The sequence below is a fragment of the Trachymyrmex cornetzi genome, unplaced genomic scaffold, assembly GCF_001594075.2.
Source record: "Trachymyrmex cornetzi isolate Tcor2-1 unplaced genomic scaffold, Tcor1.1 scaffold182, whole genome shotgun sequence".
NCBI classification, from domain to species: domain Eukaryota; kingdom Metazoa; phylum Arthropoda; class Insecta; order Hymenoptera; family Formicidae; genus Trachymyrmex; species Trachymyrmex cornetzi.
In genome coordinates, this window is record NW_017296441.1 from 250,801 (window position 1) to 263,207 (window position 12,407).

Genomic DNA, 12,407 nt, shown 5'->3' on the forward strand with positions numbered 1-12,407 from the left:
TGGTCCGATTTGGAATCATTGGTTCCAAATCGGACCGGAAAAAGCGTTTTTACATTTTCCATTACAGTTCAACACAGGTGAAAGATACGTCAAAATGGTCTAAAGCAAAAATGAAGGGAATTAAATGATCTTTCCAATGGCACCTTCGATTTTACGATCGGACTTTATTTACGCTTTATAGAGAGCAAAAACTGCAAATAGGTCCGATTTAAACCACTCTCCCCTATACTTTTAATCTTGTAAAAAAATCTAATAGATAAAAATGTATAAACCTGATTGAAGTATATGACGTGCCGTTGATAACAATTCTATGCCCATTTCCCAATAAGACTCTACGTCATCCGATTGCATTATACGAATACCATCAAAAGTATTCAATCTTTGATGTAAATTTGTCATCTTCGATACAAGCTCTAATGCATCTTTTGAATAATTTTCTATTTTCTAAGAAAAAATTAATATCAAGCTAAGTTAAGAAATTAGCATATCATTTGCATTTAATTTATACATAGATAAAAATGTTTAATTTACCATACGTTTCTTAATCCATTCAACGTGATTGTACGCCTTGTTACCTGCTAGTTCGTATGGTAATTGAGAAAAATCGATGTACACATGCAACCTCGTTAGAGTAACGTATAGTGACTAAAACAATTGATAAAAATAAAAGAAAATCGAAGCTATTACGCCCTTATACAATAATAATACAATTAATATATTTTTTAAATTTAGCCCAAACCGAAAAGACATTTTTCTACTTACAATTAGATGTGTTATTCACATATCAGTTTAATGTCATTATTGTTGTAATATATTTTTATTAAATTGATTTACTCACTTCGCCTTCTTTGTGCGATTTGGCACAACTGTCGACACGTTTATCCCAAAAACCATCCGGCCGTATCACAATCACAGAAATTACTTTAGATCCTATAAGATTCGTAGAGAGTCTAATACAAGATCTAGTTACGCTCCATGCACTATGACGCGCGTCTACAATTAGAACCAATCCATTTTCCTTCGTCTCGTCGCTATGTAATTAATCATCAATAAATATTAAATCACTTATATATATAAATTTAATATATTTATTTTTTTAAGTGTGTATACATCAGTTAATGAGATATCAAAGATATTCTATACCTGAAAATTGATATAAAATATAAAATGAGGAACTCTAATTTTGACTTCGTTGCTGAATCAAATTCTGGTGGAACATTTATTACTATTAAAGGTCGTCCATCGTGATCACGACCGCCTGGAATATATGCAAGCTTTGATTCTAAATCTTCTAGAATATCCGCTGCTTTCAAGTTTTTCATTGGCATCTCCATAACTGCTTGTTAAAAAGAATCGTCTTAATATATAATTAGATAGTAAGTTTTAAATAATAAAATAAAATTTGCTAAACGTATTTTTTATTTAATGTTTTATGCATCAACGTTTTAACTATAATTATAATTGGTATATATATATATATATGTATATATATACATATAAAATAGTACTCACCAGTTTAATATAACGATGTCCACGCTGAACCATATCGAAAAATTCGGAAACACTTGAAAAGTATTATGAAAAAACATTATACATGCAGTACACGATGTAATATATACTTGGTATACATTGCGGAAATGTGGAGTATCAGCGAGCAGCTGTTTCAACTCCAGACGTTATATCCGTATGTCCACGTGAGCAACAAGCAAACTGTCATGCCTCGTTGACTTGAGTCTGTCGCACGTGCTGCGTGTTAAAGACAGAAGAAAAATTTTTACATGCTTGTAGATGTATGCTCGTGTATCTATGTGAAATGAAATGCGTACGAGCACAATGCACGATAGATGTAGTGCGAAGCTATAACTGCAATGGAGGCTGCAGGAAAACCGAAAGCCATCTCTGGTCCATTCAGATACAACGGTACTTTGGCACCGATTAACCGTGTGTTCCCCTTCCTTTATACATGGCTCTTCCCTTCCTTTCATCTCTCTATCTCTCTGAAACTGTATTTTTCGACTCCTTATCTTCCTGGAGCAGAAATATGCAGAAATATTTTAAGTAAGGAATAACGAAAATTACAGAGAAATAACGCAAAGATATTTATGCCATAAAGGTTTTACATGATTCTTGGGCGTATATAGAACTAATAGATATCGCAAATCATTTTATAATCATGCAAATTTAATTATTTACAAGCAAAATGCTTTTATTACTATTTCTAGTACAATAGGAACATTCGAAAGAGTTCGACAATCATTATTTCGACGAATGGAAATCTGAATTATTTCATAAGGAAAAATTTTCGAACATTTATAGTATGATAATAATAATATAAGTATATTATATAATAATTATTATATGTTATATAATAATTTAATTACAAAACACATTGAATGAATTATCTTTAATAATGTAAATGCAAATAGTTTAAAGATTTATTAGTTAATATATTACTAGTCAAAATATGTTTAATATAGTAATATATTAAACAAAAAATACAACAAAAGAACAAACATATGTGTAAGGAAAAATTATGATTACGTACAGTTTGACGATGATATTCTAAATTAATATTTTTAATAAAAGATTTTCAAAAATATTACTCTAAAAAAATATTTTTTAATGAAAGATTTATAGCAATTTATATGACAAGAGAGAGAGAGAGGAGAGAGAGGAGGAGACAAGTTTATTTTAAACTACCCGATTATTTAGGCAACTGTATGATATGTTGCCTTCAAGTAAATAATTTACAACACTTTTTATTCTTTAATAATTTGCAATTTATGCAATCATTGATGAGGAAGACATATTTGATATTTTTTTATGTAAATTTACGTATTTAGTCCCAATGCATAGCATTATATGATCTCAGTATAAAATTCGAAGGAAGAGTGAAGAGAATACGGCTATATTAATAAAAGAGTCAATATAATATACATTACGCACAATAATTATATAAACTTTGAATAAATTTTAACATAAATATCTTACACGTCAATATTACATAACACTTCTTTCTGATCAAACTCTTAATCCAATAATATAAAACGGTACATTTTTTATTATTATGAAGGTATATATTGATAGAAATATGTATATACAGAAATATGCAGAGTACAAACACCAGTGAGACAAAGATAGATGTCGAGAAAAGCTGAAGAGATTAGGCGTCGCTACAGTCGTCGACCACGGGGAAGTTCGCCAGTGCTCCATCGAGCCTCGTGCTATATCAAGCATACTTGCTATCTTTTTCTCACTCTTTTTGGCCATCTCTTTTCTTTTCTCTTTCTATCTATTTTTCTCTCCCTTTCGCCGCTTCTCTCTCTCTCTCTCTCTCTCTCTCTACCCCTCTTTCATCCAAGTTGGGCATCATCAGCATTATTTTGCTCTTTGATCATTCTTTAGATAGTACTGTAAATGTGATACTTTTGACATTTTGGTATGTGAGAACGATCGAAAAATTAACGGAGTAATCGTCGAGCAAAGCTCGACAAGAAGGAGGAGGAAGAGGAAACACGATAATGGGCAACGCTACCACGAAAGATTATTCAAGAAGTATCTCCGTTGGCACCAGCTCGAAGAAAACGCGTTGGGATAATCCAGGTAAATTAGCCTATTGTTTTAGTCTTTTAATGCTATGATTTTTAATAATTTTGAAAATGGGAAGATCTCATTATTGAGAACCAAGAATAAATTACCATGTCAGTTGAACTAAAAAAGAAGAAATTGCTGTCTAATTTAATACAATAAATGTTATATTTTGAAATACATCAGCATAAAGATTTTTCCTTGTTCTCTTTTTTCTCTATCTTTCCTATCATAACGTTTATAACAACAAAATGATTATTTACGTAATTTTAAAAGTAATAAATGTTTTTATTACTTCCGAAAGATATAATCTTTACCTATTTTCTTAAATATATATAAATTATCTTTTTTTATATTATAATTACACTTAATAATAGTAAAAATATTAATAATAAATTATTTTCTAATGTGTTGTACAATTTGTAATTTACACACACACACACACACACACACACACATAATTACATTATTATAACTACAATGTATTCTGTCAAGATTTATTTTTTTTTTTTATTATAAATGTTATCGATACCTATTTTTTTCATATAATTCAGTTTCCTATTGCTACTGATACAAACTTAAGATATAAAAGATTACAAAAATTGTTGTTAACCACATGCAATTACGTTCAATTAGTTTCAACAGCGAAATAGCATCTAAAATTAGACTGCTACTAACTTTAGTTTAGAAAAGATTTAGATTAGTAGCTTTTCATTTTCTACTCCATTAATTATTGTAACATTGTATAATGTCCATTTTTAACACGTAATCAATGAACATTATGCGGAATCAGGATATCTCAAATACTTAATCTACGGATAATGCGCCGGTTCAGTACTCTACTGTACTGCCAAACGCGACGCATTTTATTTTGGGAACGGTACTTACGTACCGATGTTGAGAATCATCTGCTTCTATATACATACATGAGTATAATATAGTTCTAGCAAGAATATATTTCTTAACATTAATGTTGTGTTTGCTTGTCTCTTTCTAATTTTAAATAAAAAAAAATATTATTAAATGCATAGTTATTACAAAGTAGATTAATTATTAATTTTATGAAAACTTAAAAGAACTAAAGAAATTTGGTATAGGTCTTCCGGCTCCACCAGGCAGACCTATCTTGATATCGGGAACGAACGAAACGCAGCCAGATGTTGTTGCAATACGATGGGAGAGATCACCAAGTAACGGTGGATCGGCAATCGTCGGATACTTGATCGAACATCGGCGACTGGGCTCTCCTCATTGGATACGAAGCACCTCTGGTCTTTGTGCTTTTCCAGAACTAACTCTTAGTGGTCTTGAGCCAGGATGGCGTTACCAATTTCGAGTCAGAGCACAAAATGCACTCGGACTTTCACAACCAAGCGAGGTCTCCGAACCACTCACAGTTACCTTACAAAGGGCCGCTGTCGCTTGCGCTCCTCATTTCGACTTAGAGCTTAAAGATACGGTTGCACTCGAAAACGAACAGGTACGTAAAGATTATTACACATTCAATCATATAAAACTTAATTCATTTGTAATTTTCCAATATAGACTGAATTTGTCATACAATTCTCTGGTACACCATTGTCAAAAATCTCATGGTTCAAGGACGGTTTCGAGATCTTTAGTAGTAGACGCACCAAAATTATTACGGATAATGGAAAGAGTGTTCTCTTGATTCACCAGACCGCGCTTAATGATGAGGGTGAAATTAAATGTACCGCCACCAATCGAGCAGGTCATGTTGCTACCAGAGCTAAATTAATTCTCGAAGGTAAATTATTAAAATAATAAATATGTGATTTAAATTTTAAATAAGAAGACCCTGTATTCGATTAAAGCAAATAAACATGATTTTTTATAATATCGATAAATTGCTGAATTATTTGTCTCAGCACCTCCACGGATACGATTGCCACGTCAATATGAGGATGGTTTGCTTTTCGAGCAAGATGAGACTATTAGACTGAAAGTATCTTTAGCAGGTAGACCAACGCCTTTTGTCACCTGGTATCATGACGGAGAGCTGATATCCAAAGATGCTAGACATATATTTGAAGTGATGGATGGTGAATCGGTACTGAGAATACCAGATGCCAAACGAAGTGATCGAGGAGAATACACTGTTAAAATCGCAAATAAATTGGGCGAAGATACTGCGTCTTTTCTAGTCACTGTGACAGGTGATAATGTTACATTAATTTAAACACTAGGATTTTAAACTGTCACAAATTTGATAAGTTACGTACTTTTTCGAATTATCGATTTTATCAACAGATCGACCCGCTGCTCCTGGTAAAATAGCTGTTGCGATGACACTAGGTAGATCGGTGATGTTGTCGTGGAAGGAACCAGAAGATGACGGCGGATGTAAAATCGGGACTTATATTGTCGAGTACTACAGAGTACGTAATTGAAATTATTACTTCCATATGTAAAAATTTTCAGAAACTTGGCAATGATGTTTTAGATTGGCTGGGAGGTATGGCTTAAAGCAGTTACAAGCAGACGCACAACCGCAACATTAACTGAATTGATCGAAGGTTCTGAATACAAATTTCGTGTGAAAGCTGAGAATCCTTACGGAGTCAGCGATCCGAGTGAAGAAAGCGATGTTATTTTCATTCCAGACATTAAACGAAGGTACCTTATATCGACAAATATTTAAATTTAGCATACATTTAGTTACGCAATAATAAATTCATAATTTTACGTTGTAGAATCGTAATACCGTCTTTGAATGAAAAATCGCAAAGTCATCGAGAAATCAGCAGATCTCGTGGCGATAAACGAGAGGTAAGTTTCACTACGCCAGCGCAAAGAACTAGAAGTCTAACGAGAGAAGAAACTAAAATCCGAGACGAAAGTAATGGTTGTTTTAAATACGACGAGCGATCAGCTTCGGTGCAACGACTCGCAATGCCAACTTCTACATTGGATAGACCATCTAGAGCCGACAGTAAAGTAACATTTGCACTGGATACTTTAGAAAAAGAAGAACCTCCGATTCCTCCAGCCAGATCAAGAGAGCACAATTCCATGAAGCAACAAGTTTTTCTTGGAAATCCTACCAACCGATCAAATATTGCGACAAATGCGAAAGACAAGGTAAGAAATAATCAAGTGTAAAAAAAACGCTATAGATAAATTCTAGATTAAAAGAGAAAGAAGATACTATATAATAATATATTTATATTTGAATGTAGCAAGATGTTATTACGAAAGAAGAAACAACAATGTCATTAAAACCAATACCAATCATGCAAGTCTCTTCTCCAATTATCGAAGATGATATCACGTCATATTTTATAACCAAAGAAAGGAGTCTCTCTCCAGTCAACGTGCCAAGAATTCAAGAACATCGAAATGAGGAGAATCGTACTACAGCAAACCATCAATTTTTATTATCATCAAATTCAATTCCAAAAAAACAGATAGTTGTAAACGAATCTATATTATTACCATTGGATAATTCGCAATCTCAGAGAATACTGCAAGAGCATGATGAGAACGCATTACACGGTAGCTCGGAATTTATGCTAGTTTTATATCCAGAAGATGAAACACAAGAGAAAGATGTAATCAGCATGGAGAACTCTACAGAAATTCGAGTTAAAAGCAGTATAAGTAAGTACGAGTGAAATCTTTATATTTAAATATTTTTGAAAAATAAGAATTGTCTGTAAATGTTAAAACTTTATAATCACTGTTTTAGATGATAAACGGAATATGATTGAATTAATAGAAGATGAGGACGATCTCATACCACCACCAATATCGTTATCTCTTCCAGAATTATTTAGCGCGCAGCATCAAATGGTGGAAATAATGCGAGAAGCGGTTAGCTCTACTGAGCTTCTTCACGAACGAGCTATGGAACGCTTTTATCGCGCAATTGCTGCTGGAGAGGCATCCGAAGCTGCCAAACAAAAGACGCAATTTGAGAAACAAACCAAACTGACACTATTAGATGTCGAATCTGTTCAGAGACCATCGCTTCGAAGGCGCTTATCCAATTCTGGTACTACTAGGCAAAATTTAATCGCTTCCTGGCAAGCCAAAAAGAATCGTCGAAGATTGAGCGAAGGACAAACAGATGCGGTATCAAAAACATTAAAACTTCTTTCGCCAGTTTTGTTATTGGATGTTGAAGCTAGATCAGACCCAAATCTTCCCTCTGAAGTGATAATGACAGATCCTTGGGAAAGGAACAACAAAGTCGAATCCGTGGAACGTCTGCGTAAATGGCACGAAACGACTGTACCGTTACTAAAAGAGATGCAACAAGAGGAGTCGATAAAAATGTATAATGAAGAGAAAGTGATAATTCCATCATCCATTACAGTGGATAAAGTAGAATCACAATCGCTGGGTCAAGCAAAGGAAACAGAGGAGGAGGAAAATATTAGCATTGAGACTTCCGAAGAGTCATCAGAAGAGATCAGTAGTGCAGACAGCGAGGATTTGAAATTATTAAAATCAAGGATCCTGGCAAGACAAATTATCGATGAAGAAGATACTTATCATCCTAGGGGAAAACCAATTCCACACGTCGAACCAGAACTACAGATTTCGTATGACGGGTTGCCAATTTGTGAGATCTCATCTCTTTCACCCATCATAACGGTTACTTCCGCCTCATCTAATAATGTGATGCCCAAGTCAATTCTAAAAAAGCCCAAAGACGAAATGACAATTTCTCAGGACAATTTTGGTAGATTGATTCCTCCAGAAAAACCAATTAGAAAGACTTTATCGCAATCGTATCAACATGAAGATATAGAAAAGATAAATATAGATATCAACGACAAAATTTTGAATCTTTCTATGTCTAGCGTGTCCGAAACTCTAAAGACTCCTACGATGTCAGAATCAGATACGGATAGTATTATATCTGCGGCAAAAGCAGCAAAAAATCGAAGAATGCAATCGAAATTGCGATCCATGACACCTGAAAAAGAGGCAGCCGAAATAGAAGCTAAAATGGCTGTTGTAAATCAATATACTGAGATAGTCCGAGAATACTCGAGTCATTCACGACACGGTAGCGCAGCTAGCTCTCGGAGATCTTCATTTTCTGAAGACCAAGATCAAAAGTATCGAGTGCAGGAAAAACATGTGCCAAAATTAACAGATAAACAAGAGAAGGATAAGAAATTGAAATTAAAAATTAAAAATAAGAATGAAATCAATGAAGAAAAAAAAAATAATCAAACACCGCATTCTAGAAGAGAAAGCGTTGTTAGTTCTAGAGGTACGACTCCAACGAGAAATACGATGACTGCGAAGCGTAGAAGTAGACCAAACTCCAGGGACCAATCTCCAGCTGCGAGAAGAAGTGAAAGAATAGGAGGTGCTTCTTCAAGATCATCTTCGAAGTCCAGAAATCGTACACCTTCTAAGGAAAGAAATAATCGACCTTTAGCAAAAAATGAATTGAATGAGCATGATTTTCGTAGATCTAAAATATCTTCTAGACCTTCCTCGCGCTCCTCATCAAGATCAAGTTCTAGGGAGAGATTTGGAACGACAGAACCAATAGAATCGAAGGTTGAGAAATTGCAAAAAGCACTCCAGAATAGTAAGCATCGTGCAATGAAAAAAGAAATCGAAGAAACTAAGGAGAATGCAGGAGAAAGCTGTTTTAATCAAGCAAACGGAAAGTTAGCTTTAGAAGCTAAAAGAACAATTAGATCGACCGTAAGCTATATAACCGACTTGACATTACTAATAGCTGCAATGTATATTTATTTCTTTAAAAAAGAAACTTTGGCGATTCCGTTTATCGTGCTTCTTCTATATCGGAAAGTACAGGAAGAAATACATGGGTGGATGCCACATCGTTGGAGGCGATCTACTAAGAAATATTAATTGTCTGACGTAACAGGATAATCACATACACGTCATACATCTCATTTATCGATTAAAATATTCTAAACAATTTAAAATATTTTAACTGAGAGAGAGATATAATAATTTAACAAAGAGAGATATAATTTATTATACACTAAAGTGAAATATTATTACATATTATAAATCACAAATTACTTTATAGTATTCTCATATATGTTTTAATCTAAACTTGTTACTGTTAACTATTATTTATAATGAATGTTAATTCTGTACTCCTAATAAATTATATATGTTTTCACACTACATTAAAATATTAATTATTACATGCTCCATTATTTCATATTATATTAATATGTTATGTATATTATTATTATTATTATACGTACGTGATTATATGTTATTCTAAAATTATCTACGTTTTATATACTTATTTAAATACATGCACTAGTGACCTTCGCATATATCTAGCTTCCATGTAAAATTTTGCAATACGAGTAATGTTTTTTTTACTATTCTACTAAATTTAATTTACTTAATTATTTAATTGCAATTTTGAAGTATATGCAAATGAGGTATAAAACAAGAAAACAGAAAGAAAACAAATTATGAAATTAAGAATTATGAACATTACTATCAATTACATCAACGACAACTAGATATTATAGAAAGAGGGTATGGAGATTTCAAACGGCGCATGTGCTTCTTTCGTTAAAACGACAAAGCTGAGAGTATGGCATCGAGACGATTTTAGAACGGAGCAGGGTCTCCTACCGTCAGACATCGCAGCGTAGAGTGTGCTGTATTAATATAGGATCGAGACAGAAACAAGTTGGTGACGGTGGTGGCGGAAGACGGTGCAGGTCTTCTTGAGTAATATACGCGTACGCATCTCGGATCTCTGCACGTAATGTCAATATACGGAAAGATCGTTCTACATAACATCTAACGAGATGACCTTAACAGGTAAGATACACAATTGAATTGCTATAGCAAGTTTGCCAGTATAACCGGCAATGATGAACCAAGACGATATCTTGATTGATGCAGTTGATTCATTGACAACATGACGAAAGGTGCCGGATTTTTAATTTTTATGCTTATGTGTGTCTTATATGTTTGCAATGAAAAAAATGATAGCGTGTCAATTGTTTATCTATACGACATATAAATAAAATATTATAATAGGAGGAGGAAAAAAATATATGAATCGTGTAAGTGTCAATGTGTAGATAAAATACGTAAAATAGAAATGGTAAATGATGACTTAGCTTAAGAATTCATAAAAGAGAAGTTCATGTAAAAAGATAACAAAAACTTGTACAACTAATATGAAAAATATTTATTGTTCAAAATGACAAAATTTATTTATTACTTATATCTATACTTGTATATATTCTTTTAATTCCTGTAATTATTAAATCGCTAAACTTTGTCTTTGATAGCTATCAATTTTAGTCTTGTATACATAAAGTATATGTCGTGATATTTTACAGCTGATATAAAACTCATTTACATTATACACATTAAATGAGTAAAAAATATTTGATTTTACAAAATATGCTTAGTAAATTCATAATTAATGTTTTCACAAAATTATAATTCAATATAAAGATCAATAGTGTTGTTTGCCAAAATTTCTGCTAGATAAAAGTGAACATTTTTATTTATAATGTTGCAATCTGGGTGTGCATAGGTGCATTTAATCAAAATACGAAGTATATTTCAGGTAAAATTTGTTAGAAGAAGCAATCTTTCAAAGAAAAATATGAAATTTTTGAGACTTTGATAGATTGGCTTTTCGGTTTATTATCTTAAATGGTTTTGTGCTTTATCATGCTTTTGTTACATAGTCGTCTATATTTATATGCTATTTCACACAACATATTTTATCCGAGGAACGCCCGGGAAACATCCTTAGGACGTAGATTGTCCTTTGGACGTCTGTAGGGACATCCCTTGGAGGTGTGTGTTGTATAAGATTATTTTGCATAAGGGTACTACTATCATTCCTGTAATAATTTTGCAAAGCACACGAGTCTCGAAATAACAGATAGCTTTTCAACAGAAAGTTTCCTCCCGTCATCGTATATATCGATAAAGAATAGTTCTTTAATAAGAGTCTTCAATATTAAAATTAATAATAAACTTTTTTATATTGTAAAAATGCAAAAATGTAATTAATTACCGTGCTATGTAAATGTATGCAGATACGTTGAAAAATAAAGGGCCACCAGAATGGATCGAAGAAGATCAGATCGTATCAGTTCAAGGATATGTAGGTGAAGATATTATTATCGAACTGAAATTGGCTCTATCCGAAAATTACGATGACTTACGATTCGAACTGTAAGTTTATACTAGACTAAAATGCTAACAGCTTTTTTGTATATGTACTCGTTTCTATTGTGATGTAACTTTTTAATTTAGAAATAATGTTTCGTTTTCACATTATCGTTCACTCTCATACATTGGCCTTAATTTTACATAGAACCTTGGGACGTGCCAAGGATCAAACGCGAGTTATTTTGAGCCGTCGCGCACTTAATTTCGGAGAACCGAATTACACTTGCCTCATGTAGCTTCACTCAATATTTCTGCATAGATCACTTTGCCAATGCTAGGAATGTAAGCGACATATATGTCTATACTTTTGATGTTTAAACACCAATAAGTATTAAAGAAAGCAAACAATATGCTATTGTAACAGTTTATGCTTGTAATAGGTTTCTTCATGATTTATAAAAGGATATCATGTTCCGATTTAAGCTATTCCGAAATATATTTTAAGAACGTACTATATATTTTTATTTTTACATCTTGAATAAGATAAAAAAAACTAAATGTTATTAGTTTTTTATTTCATTCACTAATGTTAGAGGTGTAGACCACAAATCATTATACATTTGCTACTTCTTATTTTATGTAATAAAATTCCATGAAAACATCCGAAAAAGTAAAATATTTCGCACAAC

The 12,407-nt window shown here is 32.7% G+C and overlaps 3 protein-coding genes across 8 annotated transcripts in view; 2 read left to right on the top strand and 1 right to left on the bottom strand.

Moving 5' to 3' along the window:
- LOC108759371 (titin) overlaps positions 1-1,617 on the bottom strand; it is a 48,607-nt gene extending 46,990 nt beyond the window's left edge. For 2 of the 5 annotated variants that reach the window (XM_018504788.1, XM_018504787.1), the window contains exons 1-5: positions 1,513-1,617; positions 1,144-1,336; positions 839-1,031; positions 532-645; positions 273-444 (exon numbers count right to left, since the gene is read on the bottom strand). In XM_018504788.1, coding sequence (XP_018360290.1) covers positions 273-444; positions 532-645; positions 839-1,031; positions 1,144-1,334 — 670 coding nt within the window. In that variant the 5' untranslated portion in view covers positions 1,335-1,336; positions 1,513-1,617. The remainder of the gene's footprint in view (positions 1-272; positions 445-531; positions 646-838; positions 1,032-1,143; positions 1,337-1,512) is intronic. The other 3 variants (XM_018504785.1, XM_018504783.1, XM_018504786.1) reach the window with 2 other exon arrangements.
- A 1,692-nt stretch (positions 1,618-3,309) lies between these two features.
- LOC108759381 (myomesin and myosin binding protein) lies at positions 3,310-9,624 on the top strand. Of its 2 annotated transcripts, XM_018504804.1 has the most exons (10): positions 3,310-3,603; positions 4,686-5,068; positions 5,134-5,356; positions 5,478-5,765; positions 5,860-5,987; positions 6,053-6,225; positions 6,303-6,690; positions 6,789-7,209; positions 7,298-9,473; positions 9,610-9,624. In XM_018504804.1, the coding sequence occupies exons 1-9, from the start codon at positions 3,522-3,524 to the stop codon at positions 9,451-9,453; spliced, it is 4,242 nt and encodes a 1,413-aa protein (XP_018360306.1). In that variant the 5' UTR covers positions 3,310-3,521; the 3' UTR covers positions 9,454-9,473; positions 9,610-9,624. The 2 variants fall into 2 exon arrangements, with proteins under 2 accessions (XP_018360306.1, XP_018360305.1); XM_018504803.1 differs by lacking the exon at positions 9,610-9,624 and having other exon boundaries at positions 7,298-9,567.
- Positions 9,625-10,153: 529 nt separating this feature from the next.
- The window catches only part of LOC108759380 (uncharacterized), a 38,029-nt gene continuing 35,775 nt past the window's right edge, over positions 10,154-12,407 (top strand). Inside the window, exons 1-2 of the mRNA XM_018504802.1 lie at positions 10,154-10,398; positions 11,643-11,781. Coding sequence (XP_018360304.1) covers positions 10,386-10,398; positions 11,643-11,781 — 152 coding nt within the window. The 5' untranslated portion in view covers positions 10,154-10,385. The remainder of the gene's footprint in view (positions 10,399-11,642; positions 11,782-12,407) is intronic.

Bases quoted from the DNA above. Each gene is read 5' to 3' on its own strand.
- LOC108759381 (XM_018504804.1), top strand. From the start codon at position 3,522: ATGGGCAACGCTACCACGAAAGATTATTCAAGAAGTATCTCCGTTGGC. The intron at 5,069-5,133 runs GTACGTAAAGAT...TTTCCAATATAG, and splicing joins TTGCACTCGAAAACGAACAG to ACTGAATTTGTCATACAATT. The intron at 7,210-7,297 runs GTAAGTACGAGT...TCACTGTTTTAG, and splicing joins TCGAGTTAAAAGCAGTATAA to ATGATAAACGGAATATGATT.